The 20630-nt window shown below is 45.7% G+C and overlaps 1 protein-coding gene across 1 annotated transcript in view; it reads left to right on the top strand.

Annotated features, from left to right (window-relative positions):
• GUCA1B (guanylate cyclase activator 1B) overlaps nucleotides 1-20100 on the top strand; it is a 54318-nt gene extending 34218 nt beyond the window's left edge. The window contains exons 3-4 of the mRNA XM_075850695.1: nucleotides 15441-15555; nucleotides 19973-20100. Of these exons, the coding sequence (XP_075706810.1) occupies nucleotides 15441-15555; nucleotides 19973-20100 (243 nt within the window). The remainder of the gene's footprint in view (nucleotides 1-15440; nucleotides 15556-19972) is intronic.
• Nucleotides 20101-20630: the final 530 nt, after the last annotated feature.

Here is a 20630-nt window from a genome sequence, read left to right as displayed (position 1 = left end):
GGAAAGGAATCTGTGATCATCCACCACTGTTGTTGTAATGGCAGGAAGGAGGTGAAGGGAAAGTGAGCCCTAATCTACCCACCGCCCTGTCCCTGCCTACTTGCAACGACCCGCCCTAGGCGACGAGGTACAACTGGGCGGCGGTCCCTACGCTGGCTAAGTGCACAGGAAGACAAACAGGGAACACGCAAGGGAAGGGGCAGTAGCCACGGGACGCCACGAGGGAACGGGGCGGCGAACGAACAGTCAGGACCAGGACGAAGTGAGTACACCCGAGCGGACACGGAGACAGAAGCAAGCCAGGGCAAGCAAGCAGGTCAAGCAGAACTGCAGCAAGGCAGAAGCACGGCAGAAGCAGGCTGGAGCAAGCAGCAGTGGGGCCAGGAATCCAAAAGAATTACAAGCACTGAGGGAGAGCACAGGGCAGGTAATAAAGGGCAGGGGGCGGAGCTAACTCCGAGAGACCAGGCCGCGATAGGCTCTCCCACTCCTGAGCCTGCCACCCTGGTTGGTGGGAGAAGGTGTCAGTCGAACAGGTCTGGCCTCAGGTGTGGATTGATTAATCCCAGGAGTGTAGCTAGATGAAGTACCTGGCAGATCCCTAACAGTACTCCCCCTTTTATGAGGGGCCACCGGACCCTTACTAAGGGGACCCGGTTTAGTGGGGAAGAGGAGGTGGAACCTCCTGATCAATACCCCAGCGTGAACATCACGGGCAGGTACCCAAGTCCTCTCCTCCGGCCCGTATCCTCTCCAATGGACCAGGTACTGGAGGGAGCCCTGGACCATCCTACTGTCCATAATCTTGGCCACCTCGAATTCCACCCCCTCAGGGGTGAGAACGGGAACAGGAGGTATCCTCGAGGGGGACCAGGACGGGGAGCAGCGTTTAAGGAGGGAGGCATGGAAGACGTCATGTATGCGAAAGGATGGGGGGAGCTCCAGACGGAAGGATACAGGGTTGAGGACTTCAATGATCTTATAAGGTCCAATAAATCGGGGAGCAAACTTCCTGGACGGGACCTTAAGGCGCAAGTTCCTGGACGACAACCAGACCAAATCCCTGACGACAAACCGGGGGTTAGCAGAACGTCTACTATCCGCCTGAATCTTTTGTGCGCTCTGGGACGCCTCTAGGTTCTTCTGAACCTGGGCCCAGACAGTGCACAGTTCCCGATGAACCTCCTCTACCTCAGGATTATTGGAACAACCAGGGGAGACGGAGGAGAACCTAGGGTTAAACCCGAAATTACAGAAAAACGGGGAGACCCCTGACGAGTTACTGACCCGGTTATTCAGGGAAAATTCAGCAAGGGGAAGGAATGAGACCCAATCGAATTGACAGTCAGAGATGAAACACCTTAAATATTGTTCCAGGGATTGGTTGGTCCTTTCCGTTTGGCCATTGGTTTCGGGATGGAAGGCGGAGGAGAAGGACAGATCAATCTCCAACTTTTTACAAAAATCTCTCCAAAATAAGGAAACAAATTGTACCCCTCTGTCAGAAACGATATTGACTGGGGCCCCATGGAGACGCAGGATGTGTTTCACAAACAAAGAAGCTAACGTCTTGGCGTTAGGTAGCTTCTTAAGGGGCACAAAGTGGCACATCTTGCTGAAGCGGTCGACTACCACCCACACCACCGACTTGCCCTGAGATGGAGGCAAATCGGTGATAAAATCCATGGAGATATGGGTCCAAGGTCTCTGGGGAATGGGCAAGGAACGTAGTAGGCCCGCAGGTCGGGACCTAGGGGTTTTGGACCTAGCGCAAACCTCACAAGCGGCGACGTAAGCCCTAACATCTTTAGGCAACCCAGGCCACCAATAGTTTCTGGTAATGAGGTGTTTGGTGCCCAAGATGCCAGGATGACCGGATAGAGCGGAGTCATGGTTTTCCCTGAGTACCCTCAGCCGGTATTGCAGGGGAACAAACAGTTTGTCCCCAGGGACGTTCCCGGGAGCTGCACCCTGATCAGCCGCGATATCAGAAGCTAAATCAGAATCCGTGGCAGAGACGATTATACCAGGGGGTAAAATACAAGCGGGATCCTTCTCGGAAGGAGGATTGGCCATGAAACTACGTGACAGAGCGTCAGCCTTAATATTCTTGGACCCAGCCCTATAGGTAACCAAGAAATTAAATCTGGTAAAGAATAGTGCCCACCGAGCTTGTCTAGGATTAAGCCTCCGGGCCGATTCTAGGAAAACCAGATTCTTGTGATCCGTAAGGACCGTTACCTGGTGTCTGGCCCCCTCCAGGAAGTGCCGCCACTCCTCAAAAGCCCATTTAATGGCTAGAAGTTCGCGGTTGCCAATATCATAGTTACTCTCCGTGGGCGAAAACTTCCTAGAGAAGTAAGCACAGGGGCGGAGATGGGTGAGGGAGCTGGTACCCTGGGACAGGACGGCCCCCACTCCCACCTCGGAAGCGTCAACCTCCACAATAAATGGCTCCTCTTGGTTGGGCTGAATCCGCACGGGGGCCGAGATAAAGCACTTCTTGAGAGTCTCAAAGGCCTGGACGGCCTCAGGGGGCCAATGGAGGACATCGGCACCCTTGCGGGTAAGGTCCGTAAGAGGCTTAGCGACGACCGAGAAGTTGGCAATAAATCTCCTGTAATAGTTGGCGAACCCTAAAAAACACTGTAACGCCTTAAGGGAGGCAGGTTGGACCCATTCCGCCACAGCTTGAACCTTGGCAGGGTCCATGCGGAATTCATGAGGAGTGAGGATTTGCCCTAAAAATGGTATCTCCTGTACCCCAAAGACACATTTTTCAGTCTTAGCAAACAGATTATTCTCCCGAAGGACCTGGAGCACCTTCCTGACATGCTCCACGTGGGAGGACCAGTCCTTGGAAAACACCAGTATGTCATCAAGGTACACAACAAGAAAATTACCCAGGTACTCTCTCAGGATTTCATTAATAAAATTCTGGAAGACAGCAGGGGCATTACACAACCCAAAGGGCATGACCAGGTATTCGAAATGACCCTCGGGTGTGTTGAACGCAGTTTTCCACTCATCCCCCTCTTTGATGCGGATAAGGTTATATGCCCCCCGTAGATCGAACTTAGAAAACCATTGGGCTCCCTGAACCTGATTAAAAAGATCCGGAATCAAAGGAAGTGGGTACTGGTTCCTTACGGTGACCTTATTCAGGTTACGATAATCAATGCACGGCCTAAGACCACCATCCTTCTTCCCCACGAAGAAGAAGCCAGCACCTACAGGAGAAGTCGAGGGGCGAATGAAACCCTTGGCCAGGCATTCTTGGATATACACCCTCATCGCTTCACGTTCAGGACATGAAAGATTAAATATCCTACCCTTAGGAAGCTTGGCACCAGGCACCAAATCGATAGCGCAATCGTAATCTCTATGGGGGGGCAACACCTCGGAGGCCTCCTTAGAAAACACATCGGCGAAGTCCTGAACAAACTCAGGAAGTGTGTTTACCTCCTCCCGGGGAGAAATAGAGTTAACAGAAAGACATGACATCAGACATTCATTACCCCATTTGGTGAGATCCCCAGTATTCCAATCAAATGTGGGATTATGCAACTGCAACCAGGGAAGGCCTAAAACCAGATCAGACGATAATCCCTGCATCACCAGTACAGAGCACTGCTCCAAATGCATGGAGCCAACCAGGAGTTCAAAAACAGGAGTATGCTGAGTAAAATAACCATTAGCAAGGGGTGTTGAGTCGATTCCTACTACAGGGATAGGATAAGGTAAATCAATACAAGGCATCTTTAGAGACATAGCAAATTCCACAGACATGATATTAGCAGATGAGCCAGAATCCACGAAAGCACTGCCCGTGGCAGACCGGCCAGCAAACGAGACCTGAAAGGGAAGCAAAATTTTATTGCGTTTCACATTAACGGGAAATACCTGTGCGCCCAAGTGACCTCCCCGATAATCACTTAGGCGCGGAAGTTTTCCGGCTTCTTATTCTTGCGCCTGGGACAGGTGTTCAGTAGATGCTTGTCGTCCCCACAGTAGAAGCAGAGACCATTCATTCTGCGAAACTCCCTACGTTGTCGAGGGGACATGGAGGCCCCGAGTTGCATAGGTACCTCCGAGTCCTCCGTGGAGGGGCGAGGAGACGGGACCTCGGGGGGAATCGCAGAAAGGTCAGAGGGGAGCACACTGAAGCGTTCTAGCTGACGTTCCCTGAGACGTCGGTCAAGTCGTACTGCTAGGGCCATAACCTGGTCAAGGGAGTCAGGCGAGGGGTAGCTAACCAGCAGATCCTTCAGGGCGTCAGATAATCCTAACCTAAACTGGCACCTTAGGGCCGGATCGTTCCACTGAGAAGCTACGCACCACTTCCTAAAATCAGAACAGTATTCCTCAACCGGTCTTCTACCCTGACGTAAGGTCACCAGCTGACTCTCGGCTAAAGCAGTCCTGTCAGTCTCGTCGTAAATGAGTCCGAGGGCAGAGAAAAAACGATCAACAGAGGAAAGTTCAGGGGCGTCAGGAGCCAAGGAGAAGGCCCACTCTTGGGGCCCTTCCTGGAGTCGGGATATGATGATACCCACCCGCTGGTTCTCGGAACCTGAGGAGTGGGGCTTTAGGCGGAAATACAGTCTGCAACTCTCCCGGAAGGAGAGAAACGTCTTACGGTCCCCTGAAAACCGGTCAGGTAACTTGAGGTCGGGTTCTAGAGGTGAGGTGAGGGGTACTACTAAAGCAGCGTCACCCTGATTGACCCTTTGGGCCAGGGCCTGGACCTGTAGGGAGAGGCCCTGCATCTGCTGGGTCAGGGTCTCAAGGGGGTCCATGATAGCGTCAGCGTAGGAGAAATGGTAGACTAGGTAAGGGCTTGTAATTATGTAATGGCAGGAAGGAGGTGAAGGGAAAGTGAGCCCTAATCTACCCACCGCCCTGTCCCTGCCTACTTGCAACGACCCGCCCTAGGCGACGAGGTACAACTGGGCGGCGGTCCCTACGCTGGCTAAGTGCACAGGAAGACAAACAGGGAACACGCAAGGGAAGGGGCAGTAGCCACGGGACGCCACGAGGGAACGGGGCGGCGAACGAACAGTCAGGACCAGGACGAAGTGAGTACACCCGAGCGGACACGGAGACAGAAGCAAGCCAGGGCAAGCAAGCAGGTCAAGCAGAACTGCAGCAAGGCAGAAGCACGGCAGAAGCAGGCTGGAGCAAGCAGCAGTGGGGCCAGGAATCCAAAAGAATTACAAGCACTGAGGGAGAGCACAGGGCAGGTAATAAAGGGCAGGGGGCGGAGCTAACTCCGAGAGACCAGGCCGCGATAGGCTCTCCCACTCCTGAGCCTGCCACCCTGGTTGGTGGGAGAAGGTGTCAGTCGAACAGGTCTGGCCTCAGGTGTGGATTGATTAATCCCAGGAGTGTAGCTAGATGAAGTACCTGGCAGATCCCTAACAGTTGTCTTCCGTGGACGTCCAGGCCTTTTGGAGTTCACGAAATCACCAGTGCGCTTTTTCAAGAATGTACAAAACTGTTGATTTCGCCACTCCTAACATTTCTGCTAACTCTCTGATGGATTTCTTAATTGTTTTCAGCCTAACGATGGTCTGTTTCACTTGCATTGAGAGCTTCTCTGATCTCATGTTGTGGGTTCACAGCAACTGCTTCCAAATGCAAATGCTACACCTGGAATCAACACCAGAACTTTGACCTGCTTAATTGATGATAGATTAACGAGGGAATAGCCCATGCAGCCCATTAAATAGCTTTTGATATAATTGTCCTATTACTTTTGGTCCCTTGAAAAAGAAGCAGCTACATATTAATGAGCTGGAATTCTTAAACCCTTCCTCAAATTAGGATGTGAATACCCTAAATGAAAGCTCAGATTTTGCACTTTAAGCCCATATTGATTATATAACTGTATATTCAGTATGTTTTGGTAAACAGCTAAAATGCCAAAACTTGTGCCACTGTCCAAATAATTCTGGACCTAACTATATGTATATATATTGTGAGGGTTTAGCATCAGGAGAGGTTGGTACAGCAGTTTCTTTGTAGCCAGAGACAGGGACACCGTGCATTAAAAGTCATAACAGGGCTTTTGCCTGTGTTTTTATTCTTGTCAAAGAAACAGCCTCTTGTACAACAAGGCAAAATACTAAATAAATCCTGCTCGTCTGAGCACTAACTAAACAAGATATTATCTAACTATACCAAGTGCCTTCCTACCAGGCACTAGACACAAAGTAACACAGGTCTTTACTCACGTAGAATACAGGCTACTCCAGCCTTAGTAGTCTCCAGTCTGAGTCAGGGGTGAGACTCCCACACACTGTGTCTGCACCTTTTTATACACAGGCTACAGGTGCAGCTAATTGAGCAGCAGCATTGTCCTACAAACAGAGATGGACTAGGGATTGGGGAACCCGCCCTGCTCTTCTCCAATCCAACTCCAGGCCCTTTTTCCGGCTTCTCCTTAAGCCGAGATTGGAAAGCTAGAGCTTTCTATTGCAAGAACTACTCATTCCCTGGAGCCTAGGATACATATGACAGGATTCTAGGGGAAATGTACCTTTCCTCAATGACTTTACCTGTCACTGTCTCACAATATATATATATATATATATATATAACACTCTAGAAATAAAAACTACTACTAGAAATAAAAAGTTCAGGAAAGTATTAAAAATAACATTTTAATCAAACATTTCAATACTGTGCCAACCACCAGTTATCAATAACCACAAATCTCCTGGGGTATCTTAGAGATGCTTCTTAAAATAATACAAAAACCAACCCAAAAATGGACATTTCGTGGCATGCAGCATTGACTCACTGAAATAACATACTCCTAGGACTAGAGCGTTTCCATTATTTAGCTCAACAACTTTACAAAGGTCTGCCTAAAACAACATAACCAAACAAACCTGGATAATAGATTTTCAATCCTATTGCTTTAAGGCTGGGTTCCCTCGTGTTGAATACGCTGTGTAAAAACTGCGCTGCGTGTCCGACTTGGAACACGCAATACATTCCGTCCGAGATACTGCACCAATTTGTTGTTATGGCGACGCATCCCTCCTGTGCAGTCCCTGGATGCTGCTGCAGCCCATGTGAGCCAATGACAGGCTGCAGCGGCGTTCACATGGGATGTAACATCATCCCAGGAGGCTTGCCCTATGACGTCATTAAGTCGATGTTTCATCCCATGTGACCGCCGCTACAGCCTGTGACTGGCTGCAACGGTCACAAGGGATGCAACGACATCCCAGGAGGCCGGACTGGACGAAGAAACACAGACTTCTGGGTAAGTATGTTTTTTTTAATTTTTCCGTAGTTGTAATTTTTGCTGCATAATCGCTGCGAATATGCCGCAAAAGTCGCAACACTTGGCTTTCTGTTGCAGGTTGTGCATCCCCATTAAATTAAATTGGGAAAGCTCACAACAGAAAATCAACAAAAACGCAGTATAAATTGACATGCTGCAGATTTAAATTCCGTACTGCAGGTCAATTTATTAATGTTTACGCTGCTTTTGTTTTCTGCAGAGTGGGCATGAGATTTTCTAAATCTCATCTACTTTGCTGCTACTGTAAATGCTTCAGGGTTTCTGCACAGAAATCGGTTGCGGAAATTCCGCAGCGTTTACGCTACGTGGGAACCCGGCCTAAAGATTTAAAAAAAAGGAATTATATATGTATAAATTGACCTGGATTGTCAAAAAATATTCAAATTCGTAAATCCTTTCAACTAAACATACAATGTACAAAGCACACATAGGTAGATTGATTAAGACTACGCAAATCTAAAGATAAAGTGCGTTGGAGTGAATTGCACCAAATTTATGAAAAGGTGCACACCTCTTAAAAAATTTGGTGCATTTTGGACTGCCCAAAAGGCAGAAAATGAAATCTTCGCCTGTTATGAGCAGGCATAGATTTGCTCCAAAATTTGCTCCACTTTCTAGCTTTAGTATTAATAAATCTATCAAAGATGGACCACGCCCACTTCAGTACATTCTCCCACACTTTTCTCTGCACCTTTTAAGGGCTTGTCCACACATAATGGAATTGTGGCAGAAAATTTCTGCAGCAATTCTGTTGAAAGTAGCAGAATTTCTGCGAAAAAAATGCACTATTTCCTGCGTTTTTTGCTGTGTATTTGTCAATGTGGGGAGATGGTGACATCTGCTCTGAAAATTCAGTGGACAATTCAGTCCACTTACCGCAGCAGGAATTGACATGCTGCGGTCCGAAAAATTCGCACCGCAGGTCAATTTCTGGTTGGGATTTGTTAATCTCACCTACTTTGCTGCTACTGTAATCTGCTGCGTATTTTACGTCCGCCACTCCGGATGGGAAATACACAGCAATTCCGCTACGTGTGGACAAGCCCTAAAACTGGCAAGTGACAAGAAAAGTAGCTTTTTTATACGTAAATATCACGACTCCATGATTTGCAATTATTTTTATACAAAAAACTGGTGCAAATGTATTAATAAATCCCCCTCCTATAGACTTTATAGTAAACATTGCATAGTATCTAAAAAAATAATCTAGTATTACAAAACAATACAAAGGCCAACAAATACCCAGGTACATATGTGTTAAACATTTAAGAGCCTATTAGTTTACAATTAACCCCTTTAGGACACAGCCTGTTTTGTCCTTGTGGACACAGATGATTTTTTCAAATCTGACGTGTCAATTTATGTGGTAATAACTCTGGAACGCTTTTACCTATCCAAGAGATTCTGAGATTGTTTTCTCGTGACATATTGTACTTTATGTTAGTGAAAAATTCAATATTTATTTGTGAAAAACGTCACATTTTAGCAAAAATTTGCAAAAATGTGAATTTTTCTAAATTTAAATGTATTTGCTTGCAAAACAGATAGTAATACCACACAAAATAGTTACTAGTTAACATCCCCCATATGTCTACTTTATGTTTGCATCATTTTTTTTCACGTACTTTTATTTTTCTAGGACGTTACGAGGCTTAGAACTTTAGCAGCAATTTCTCTTATTTTCAATAAAAAATAGGCCATTTTTTCACGGACCAGTTCAGTTCTGAAGTGGCTTTGAGGGCCTTATATATTAGAAAGTCCCCATAAATCACCCCATTTTGAAAACTGCACCCCTCAAGGTATTCAAAACCACATTCAGAAAGTATTTTAACCCTTTAGCCGTTTAACAGGAATTAAGGCAAAGTAGAGGTGAAATTTACAAATTTCATTTTTTTTGCCGAAATTAATTTGTAATAAAAAAAAAATCTGTAACACAGAAGGTTTTACCAGGGAAACGCAACTCAATATTTATTGCCCAGCTTCTGCAGATTTTAGAAATATCCAACATCTGGCCCTAGTGTCCTAATGGACTGAAACACAGGCCGCAGAAGCAAAGGAGCACCTAGTGTATTTTGGGGCCTCCTTTTTTAGGAATATATTTTAGGCAATATGTCAGGTCTGAGGAGGTCTTGTGGTACCTAAACAGTCGAAACCCCCAAAAAGTGACCCCATTTTGGAAACTACACCCCTCAAGGCATTTTTCTAGGGATATAGTTAGCATTTTGACCCCACAGTTTTTTTGCAGAATTTAGTGGAATTAGTCTGTGAAGATGAAAATCACCTATTTTTCTGTGGAAACATAGAATTTTTTCATTTTTACAAGGAATAAAGGAGAAAAAGCCACCCAACATTTGTAAAGCAATTTCTCCCGTAAACTGATGTTTGGACCCACAGCAGGGCTCAGGAGGCTCAGGAGGGAATGAGCGCCTTTTGGATTTTGGAGCGCAGATTTTGCTGGATTGGTTTTCAGTGCCATGTCGGGTTTGCAATGCCCCGGAGGGACCAAAACAGTGGAAACATCCCAAAAGTGACCCTATTTTGGAATCTACACCCCTCAAGGAATTTTTCTAGGGGTATAGTGAGCATTTTGGCCCCTCATGATCTTTTTTAGAGCCAAGGTGACCAAAAACAGCGATTTTGGCGCTTTAAATTCTTTATTTATTACAGCGTTCACTCGTGCGCAATAAATTACATTTGAATTTATTCTGCTGGTCGGTACGATTACGCCGATACTATATGTGTATAGTTTTTTTAAAGTTTTGCAGCGTTTGCACAATAAAATTACGTTTCTATAAAATAATTTATTTTCTGAGACACCATATTCTGAGCCGTAACTTTTTTATTTTTTCGTCAAAAATGCTGTGGGAGGTCTTGTTTTTTGCGGGACGGGTTGTAGTTTTTATTGGTACCATTTTTGGGTAAATGCAACTTTTTGATCACTTTTTATTCTAGATCTTGGGAGGGGTGGTGACCAAAAAATAGCGATGCTGACAGTTTTCCGTTTATTTTGTTTGCGGCGTTCACCGTGCGGAAAAATGAACATTATAGTTTCATAGTTTGGGTCGTTACGAACACGGTGATACCAAATATGTGTACTTTTTTTAAACGTTTTCATTTTTTCCCTATAATAAATGACTTATTATAGGAAAACAAAACCTTTTATTTTTACACTTTTATAAAACATTTTTATTAACTTTTTTTTACTTTTTACACTTTATCTTTGTGACCTGCAGCTCTGATCGCTGCTAGAATACATTACACTACCTAGGTAGTGTAACGTATTCCAACTGTTAGTGTGACGTCACAGTCACTCTGACAGTTGGTCTACAAGGATCAGCAGAGGCTGATCCTCATAGGCTGACATACATGGCAGACCCGGGGGCTACTGATGTGCTACAAATCCGCTACATGCGGAGATCGCAATCGAGCCCCGCATGTAACGGGTTAATTGTCGAAATCAGCGGCGATGAGTCGCTGATCGGCAACACTGGAGTGTCAGCTGTCGGGGACAGCTGATCTCCAAGTTCCCGATGCACACCTTGTCGCCGACAGTGTGCATCGGGAATGACACAGTGACTTCCTGTCACTCTGACAAGAAGCCTATCAGGACCAGCCGAAGGTTGGTCCTGATGGGCTTCCGTCCATGGCAGACCCGGAAGCCATTGTTTGGCTTCCGTTTGCCATACTAACTATCGGCAGACCCCGCGATTTCGGACCGGGATCTGCCGATATGCTAGAAACCCCTAAAATTCGTAGATCGCCGAATTTAAGGGGTTAATTCGCCGAAATCAGCAGCAAAGGACCGCTGGCCGGCAAGAGGGGAGTGTCAGCTGTCGGCGACAGCTGACCTCCCGGTTCCCGGTGCACACTGTCGCCGACAGTGTGCACCGGGAAAAACTCAGTAACTGTACGTCCTCGTGCGGGAAGTAACCTCCGGCAACGACGGACAGTTACGTCCTCGTGCGGATAGGGGTTAAAGGGAAGGTGTCATGATTTTTTTTTAATTATTATTATTATATTGCTTTTAATATGATATTAACATAAATTTTATTTATTTGTCTTCTCATGTTCTACTTTTCACTGTGTTCTTACTTTTACTTCTCTATGGGGGCTGCCATTTTTTTCTTCATCTCTGTATGTTTCGAGTAATGACACATACAGAGATGCTATACATACAACCCCATAGAGAATGCGAACGGGAGCCGTTCCATTCTCAGAAGCGTGCGCTGTCTGTGTGGGAACGGCGCCTGCGCCACTCCCACACAGATCAAAACGAAGCTCATTCGTAGAGCGAAATCCGGCGCCATTTTCATGTGGACCGGAAGCCGCTGCCGGACAGTAAGATGACGACTTCCGCCCGCGGCTTCCAGCCATATGTTCAACGAAGCGAAGTCGCAAGGAAGAGGAGCGTAGACCAGCGGAGGCGGCGGCAGGAGCAGGTAATTTATGTTCGTGTATGATGTGTGTATTATGTGTGTGTATGTTCGTGTGATACTGTCTCCTGAGCCCTGTATCTAATCCTCCTAGCACTGTGCAGTCGCTCAGAAAATGGCGGCACACAGTGTAGGAGGTTTGAAGTCATTCAAACCCCTCCTCCTGGCACTAGCCAGAAGAAGGGAGGGGGATTGTGTGAGGACACTAGAGGAGAGTTTGTCCACCCCAAATTTGCAGCATAAATCGGTTGCTTTACCACAGTGGCCATGCTGCAATTTTGGGAACTGTTCCCTCTAGTGGCCAGCACATGGAAATGTTCTAAATTAGAATCTAATTTATAATATTTCCTGACTTGTGAAAAAATGAAAACAATTAAAACAATGTGTAATCACTTAAATACTAATTGTTTAACGGAAAAAAATAAAAATAATTTCTAGCGACACATTCCCTTTAAGGTGGGGACACTCGTAGCAGCCCCTGTCAATATGTGGTACAGGAGAAACCAGTTACATCAACTTGTGATTTTAATGCAAATACTGTGCGAACATTAAAGACTATGTAAACCTTTGAAAGTGATTTTTTATTTTATTTTTTCAATATAAATTGCAGTCAGTGTGTTTGGTGCAACTTTGAAATTACCGTATTTTTTGGACTATAAGACACACCTAACTATAAAATGCACCCAGGTTTTAGACAACAGAAAATAGGAAAAAATTCCATATTTTACTATTTTTTAAAAGAAAACACTATTGGTTAAAAAAATTATTTGTTCGGTTTTACCACGTTCTGATAACCATAACTTTTATATTTATTTATCTTTTGAGCAGTGTGAGGGCTTTTTATTCGGGATGAGCTGTGGTTTATATTTGCACCATTTTTTGATACATACTGTATGTGAACATATCAATATTTGATTTTCATTCAAACAGTATATAAAGATAAAAAAAAATAATTGGGGAAAAAAATCAACAAAACAAACAAAATGATCTGTATAAAATCTGTAGACACAAAATGATAGGACATTTTTTATTAAGATTATTTACAATCTTGCTTTATTTTTCATGTTTGATGCATTGGAACAATAATAATAAAAAATGGTAACAAAGGTGGACCTCACCTTTAAAGTGAATGTTCTCCTTCAAACATTTTGTTTTTAAATCCAAAATCTTTGTAGGCATTAAAATTCCCCATAAGCTCTGCTACCTGTCATATGGCCATAGAGTTAGAATGTTGAACATTCACTTTAATTTGTTTCCAGCAGTGAAGTGCGTAAGCTATACAACAGAATTCAAAGGATTTTGGGGAGAGCTTCAGTCATTTTGCAACTCATTTGATAAATATAAGTGTGAGTTTTCATGGAGAACACAAAATTGTCTGGGTGACCCCAAACTTTTGAATGGTAGTGTACGATTTTTTTAATCAGTTTTTATTATATTCTTTTTAGCGCTATGGTGACCAAAAAAACACAATTCTGGGGTTTTCATACATTTTTACGCCGTTCAACGTGCAAATCAAATAATGCTATATTGTAATAGTTCTGACTTTTACAGATATCAATTTATTTATTTATTCTTTATATTGTGCTTGGGGAATTATGGGAAAATGTTTTGTTTTAAACTTTTAATATTTTTTTACACTCCTGAAAATGTAACTAACTTTTTTTTTTTTTACACATTTTATTAGTTCCCGTAGGGATCTATTGATCGCTGGTACAATACACTGCAATACATGGATGAGTTACGGAAACAGCGTAACTAGCTGTAAAGGATCTGCCAGGCACAACTTCTGTGTATACGCCCATGGGTAATCAGTCTGCACCTGGTTCTATGTCTCTGAGACTGACTCCATCTTCCACCACTCAGGATGGCAGGCTTAGGAGTGGGAGAGCCTATCACAGCCTGGCCAGACGGAGCTAGCTCCCGCCCTCCGTCTATTTATACCTGCCTTTCCTGTTCCACCTTGCTTGTGATTCTTCTCGTGTGGTTTCCTGGCCTTGCTGCAGCTCCTAGCTATTTGACCTTGCTTCATACTGACTACTCTCCTGCTCTGCGTTTGGTACCTCGTACATTCCTGGTTTGACTCGGCTCGTTCACCTCCCTTGTTGCTCACGGTGTTGCCGTGGGCAACTGCCCCATTTCCCTTTGCTTGTGTCCCCTTGTCTGTTTGTCTGTCGTGCACCTACTGAGCGTAGGGACCGTCGCCCAGTTGTACCCTGTCGCCTAGGGCGAGTCGTTGCAAGTAGGCAGGGACTGAGTGGTGGGTAGTTTAGGGCTCACTGTCTGTTTCCCTACTCCCCTGCCATTACAGCTACACTGTTTCTGTAACTCCCATAGTGGTAAATGGCGGTAACAGAAGCAGCGTAGCATGCTATGCTGTTTCCGTAACTACTATTCAGTTCTGTGGGAGTTACGGAAACTGCGTAGCTCAGCGAGTTACGCTGTTTCCGTAACTCGACCATGTATGCTGTTTTTGTAGCTACCAAGTTCCAGAATTAGCATAGCCCGCAGTGCTACGCTGTTTCCGTAACTCCTATTCACTTCTATGGGAGTTATGGAAACAGTGTAGCTCAGCGAGCACTCAGCTGTTTGCGTAACTCCCGACCACCAAACCAGGAAGTGACCGGAAGACAGTGGAGCCGAGTAAGATAGAATAGGGCTTAGGGGGCCACGTTGTAGAGAATGGTGTGGGTCCCAGAGGTGGGACCCAAATCTATCTAACATCTATGACATCCTGTGGATATGTCATAAATGTCCTTCATGGGAAGACCCCTATAAATGCCACAGTCGCTATTGACCGCGGCATTTAACTAGTTAAACGGCCAAGAACAGCGCCATCGCTATTCCAGGCCGTTAGAGCAGCGTGTCAGCTGTAAAACACAGCTGACACCTGCAGTGTATAGGGTGGGCTCAGCGCGTGAGCCTGCTCTGATCCAAACATCATCCTCTCTCCGCTCCATGATGTGCCGGCACATCATGGGTTGGGAAGGGGTTACGTAAAAAGCGGTCAGGTGACTGCGGATCCTGTGACTGCCGACTATAAGACGCAGGGACTTTTTAGCAAGATTTATTCTTGCTAAAATCTGCGTCTTATAGTCTGAAAAATACAGTAGTTTTTATTTAAAAAATGTACTTTTTGAGATACAGCTGCTCCGTATCCTGTATACAGAGCTGCTGTATGGTTTGCTGAATCCTGTTCCCGTCAGGTCCACGGGACTGACGGTTCAGTGAAAGTGTGTCACATAGGAGCCACCTGTTATCCATCACATCTATGTTCATAACTTAGATGTGATAGATTACAGGTGGATCCTGCGTGTCAGGGAAACCCAGGACCCGCTGACACTGAACCCGTCAGTCCTGTGGAACTGACGGATTCAGGTCTTGGTGAAAGATACAGGTGATCTGTATACAGAATCCAAAGCATATCTCAAAAAGAAAAATAATTTTTATTAAAAACTAATTTGAAAGTTGCACCTAACACACTGACTGACATTTTTAATAAAAAAATAAATTTAAAAAAATTACTTTTGAAGGTGTACATAGCCTTTGACAATCATGATGTTCCTTTTAGGAGAACAAATGAAGAATAAACTACTTGTACTTTCTTTCCTGACACTACTACCACACACGTGCACACAGTCACAAATTGTGTCCCTCTTAGTTGATATTAAACGTATTTATCTTTATTTCAGTCCATTTACAACTTGAAGAAAGTTTGTCGCCAGGGTCAAGAAGATCGGAATCCGTTGCTGTCACCAGAAGAAGTGGTGGATAGGATATTCCAGCTGGTGGATGAGAATGGAGATGGTATGCTGCTAATACAACCCCTTTCATGACCAAGGGTCATTGATGCCCCTGTGTCCAGGTTAAATTTTCCATTTCTGATGTGCACTTCTTTAAAGAGGCTCTGTCACCACATTATAAGTGCCCTATCTTCTACATAAGGAGATCGGCGCTATAATGTAGGTGACAGTAAGGCGGAATTCACACGACAGGGATTCCCGGCCGGGTGCCGGCCGTTCATAAATCGGCCGGCACCCGGCTGCATTAGGAATAATAGACCCCTAATGGGGCTATTCACACGACCGATTTTTTGACGGCCGGGAAAACCGCCCGTCAAAAAATAGGACATGCTCTATTTTCAGCCGGGTGCCCGGCCGCCCGGCTCCCATAGAAGTCTATGGGGCCGGGTAATACACGGCCATCACCGGAATGTGTTCCGAGTGATGGCCGGGTCTACCGTCGCTCGCGCACTCTCTCTCCTCCTCCTCACAGTGCAGAGTGCATGTGAGGAGGAGGATCTTTTATTGCTCGCTGTAGGAGTCGGAATCCCCAATCCCCGGCTGGGGATTGGGGATTCCGCTACAGGAGAAGTGAGTGACTACACTGTCCATATATGGACACAGCGAAGTCACGCACTTCTGCAGCGGAATCCCTGACTCTATGGCCGGGGATGCCGCTACAGGAGAAGTGAGTGACTACACTGTCCATATATGGACACAGCGAAGTCACTCACTTCTGCAGCGGAATCCCCGACTCTATGGCCGGGGATTCCACTACAGGAGAAGTGAGTGACTACACTGTCCATATATGGACACAGCGAAGTCACTCACTTCTGCAGCGGAATCCCCGACTCTATGGCCGGGGATTCCGCTACAGGAGAAGTGAGTGACTACACTGTCCATATATGGACACAGCGAAGTCACTCACTTCTGCAGCGGAATCCCCGACTCTATGGCCGGGGATTCCGCTACAGGAGAAGTGAGTGACTACACTGTCCATATATGGACACAGCGAAGTCACTCACTTCTGCAGCGAAATCCCCGACTCTATGGCCGGGGATTCCGCTACAGGAGAAGTGAGTGACTACACTGTCCATATATGGACACAGTGACGTCACTCACTTCTGAAGCGGAATTCCCGACCTGTGGCAGGGAATTCCTCTTCAGGAGAAGTCAGTGACTACACTGTCCATATATGGACATTGAAGTCAGTGACTTCTCCTGGAAGGGGGGGGGGGATGGGTGCAACCTACAGGGGACTGTGTGGCATCACCTACAGGGGGCAGGGTGGCATCACCTACAGGGGGCAGGGTGGCATCACCTACAGGGGGCAGGGTGGCATCACCTACAGGGGGCAGGGTGGCATCACCTACAGGTGGCAGGGTGGGTGGCATCACCTACAGGGGGCAGGGTGGGTGGCATCACCTACAGGGGGCAGGGTGGGTGGCATCACCTACAGGGGGCAGGGTGGGTGGCATCGCCTACAGGGGGCAGGGTGGCATCACCTACAGGGGGCAGGGTGGCATCACCTACAGGTGGCAGGGTGGGTGGCATCACCTACAGGGGGCAGGGTGGGTGGCATCGCCTACAGGGGGCAGGGTGGCATCGCCTACAGGGGGCAGGGTGGCATCGCCTACAGGGGGCTGTGTGGCATCGCCTACAGGGGGCAGGGTGGCATCGCCTACAGGGGGCTGTGTGGCATCGCCTACAGGGGGCTGTGTGGCATCGCCTACAGGGGGCAGGGTGGCATCGCCTACAGGGGGCAGGGTGGCATCACCAACAGGGGGCTGTGTGGCATCACCTACAGGGGGCTGGGTGGCATTACCTACAGGGGGCTGGGTGGCATTACCTGCAGGGGGCTGGGTGGCATTACCTATAGGGGGCTGTGTGGCATCACCAACAGGGGGCTGGGTGGCATTACCTACCAGGGGGGCTGTGGCATTATCTACAAAGGGCTGTGTGTGGCAACAAATTTAAATGAAATTCATCCGATTTTAAAACGGACAGGGAAAAAAACGGATGCAAATCGGGTCCAAATCGGCCGGAAAAAACGGCAACTCGGCCCGGAACGGAATCGGAACGGATGCAAATCGGATGCAAACCGGCCGGGAAAATCGGCCAAAAACGGCCGATTTTCCTGGCCGACACTCGGACCCTGTCGTGTGAATGAGGCCTAATGCTTTTTATTTAAAAAAACGATCTATTTTCACCACTTTATTAGCGATTTTAGATTTATGCTAATGAGTGTCTTAATACCCAAGTGGGCGTGTGTTTTAACTTTAGACCAAGTGGGCGCTGTACAGGGGAGTGTATGACACTGACCAATCAGCATCATGCACTCCTCTCCATTCATTTAGGCAGCTCATAGGGATCCTTTTAGATCACTATGTGCTGTCTTATACTACACATTAACGATAGTGAAGTGTTTAGACGGTGAATAGACATTCCACGGGATGTCTATTCACAATCCCTGCACTTCGTTACTGTTTCTGTGGTAGTTACAGCAGAGCAAGCGTAATCTCGCGAGTTTACGCTGTAGATGACAGGTTACAACGAGATTACGCTGTGCTCTGCTGTAACTACCACAGACACATTAACGAAGTGCAGGGATTGTGAATAGACATCCCGTGGAATGTCTATTCACTGTCTAAACACTTCAGTATCGTTAATGTGTTAGGATTTATCTAAAAACAATCACATTTAAGTTCATGGACTTTCAGCGCAGCCGTCAGTTCAGCTGGCCTGATGGAATTGGCTTAGGCCTCATGCACACGACCGTAGCCATGTGCATGGCCGTGATTTTCGGGTCGGCCGGCTGCGGACTGTCAGCCGCGAGCCGCCTGCAAATCGCTGGCCACTATTTTCAATGAGCCCGGACCGCAGAAGACGGCCATAATAAAGCATGTCTGTTCTTTCTGCGGTGCGGGCTCCCGGGCCATGCATGGACCGTAAAAACTACGGTCGTGTGCATGGCCCCATAGAAATGAATGGGGCTGCAATTCTCCCGTGGATTATTGGGGGAATTGCGGCTGCAAAGGCACGTTCGTGTGCATGGGGCCTTAGTTGTAATGATCTAGCTTCTATGTTTACAGGATACATAGAAGTTGTATCTCAAAAAGTAAAAAAAAAAATTGGTAATAAAGTGTCTTTAAAAGTTGTTTTAAATCACTTAAAACATTGATTTATTAAAAATCAGACAGACATGTACCATGCAAACGTATATAAAACATACACTAATACTTTTGCATCCATCTGCCATTCGAATTATATTATTAAATAAATTCATAAATTCATTTTTTTGTGGTTTCCTGTTTTGAAAAGTTCTGAAGCCCACATTTTCCAACAAAGGTATCCAAACATTGACCTGCCAGACATTTGGCAAAAATATTCTTTTGGCAGGAGTGTGGCCCATTGAAGTCTATGGATACAGTATACATCTGGACACATTTTAGTTTGGATCCCGATGTAAACTGCCAACTTTATAGCAAAACGTGGTGTAAATTGAGCCTAATGTATGATGGTCGATGACTCCATTCTTTTTTGTCTGAACCATTTTAACAATAAGATAAATAGGAGGATGTGTAGCAGCACAACAGTCAACAGTCCACATATTTTTTACCCTTGAGTCTGTACTACAAAAAGTACAAACAGGCTTCGTGGACCGAAAACAAATATGTAAGTCTCTGTTCGGCTGTAATCGGCGCTTCCTTATATGCTATGTGAGTCCATCCTCAGCCTAGCAAGGAGTGTCAATCACAGTCAAAGATGCAGGGCGCTTAGCTGAGCGCTTTTGTACCTTCGTTTTATCGACAGTGAGGGTCTCAGCCCCAGACTCGCACTGATTAAAACTTCTGATAAGTCTCTTTGACATATCAAAAGTTTATGGAAATGACAATTACTTATTACTTTTTTTTTTTTTGTGGTTCAGAAAATCGCATGCACAATAGTATACTTCTGGATACTTTTGTTTGTATACAGACATATTCTTCAGACATAGGCCAGAACATGGCCAAAACATGGTGTGATCAGAGCCTTATTGTGTCACAAATTTACGTTTTCACATTACATCTTTTGGTTTCAGTTTGGACAGTAGAAAGATATCAGCTTTTGACTACCTGCACTTTTTGGCAATATTCAATGATTGTTTTTAGAAATTTATAGGACACTGTTCTTTATATTATGTCTATATATTAAAAACCACCAAGAAGTTCTATTGTTATATGAAATCACAATGATGTGGCTTATACAAACTCTTAACTAATATACTTTAGTTTACAGTGGGCGGCAAATTACGTATATCACAAAAGTTTTCAAAAACATTTCTCGAAATTTTTAAAACAAGCAATTTTTGAGGCATTCCTAAGATGAGTTCTATATTATGGCTATATATCTTCTGATGTATGTATATATACCTATGTAACCTTATTATGGATTCTTTGCAGGCCAGCTATCTCTAGATGAATTTATAGATGGTGCTCGCAAAGACAAGTGGGTGATGAAGATGCTTCAAATGGACGTGAGTCCAGGCAGCTGGATAAGCGAGCAGAGGAGAAAGAGTGCTATGTTTTAATGATAACTGGTTGACTACCTGATTGTTGCTTTTCTGAAGACCCGAAGTGCTCCACAGAATTTGTGACTTCTCCGAAAGCGTTGGGCCATCCTGTTTTGAAGGCATAAAATTAGTTGGATCATACACTGGATGTCTGTGCTTGATATCAGTAGCAAACCTTACTGATCAGAGATTATTATACATTTTTATGTGTTTTCTGATTCATGATTGCTGCTATCACGTTCCTGAGATCCATACGCAATGTGGCCAGACATATTGTGATTCCTTATCTCTATATACAACATAAATGTTGTGGCGGTGGTGGCTGTGGTGGTAGTTTGCTCATATACTATTAGGCTGGATTCACACGAGGTCATTACGTCCGTAATTGACGGACGTATTTCGGCCGCAAGTCCCGGACCGAACACAGTGCAGGGAGCCGGGCTCCTAGCATCATAGTTATGTACCATGCTAGGAGTCCCTGCATCGCTGCCGAACTACTGTCCCGTACTGTTATCATGTTTTCAGTACGGGACAGTTGTCTGGCAGCG

This window comes from Rhinoderma darwinii, chromosome 2, assembly GCF_050947455.1.
Source record: "Rhinoderma darwinii isolate aRhiDar2 chromosome 2, aRhiDar2.hap1, whole genome shotgun sequence".
Lineage (NCBI taxonomy): Eukaryota > Metazoa > Chordata > Amphibia > Anura > Rhinodermatidae > Rhinoderma > Rhinoderma darwinii.
This window is presented reverse-complemented; position numbering and strand designations above follow the sequence as displayed.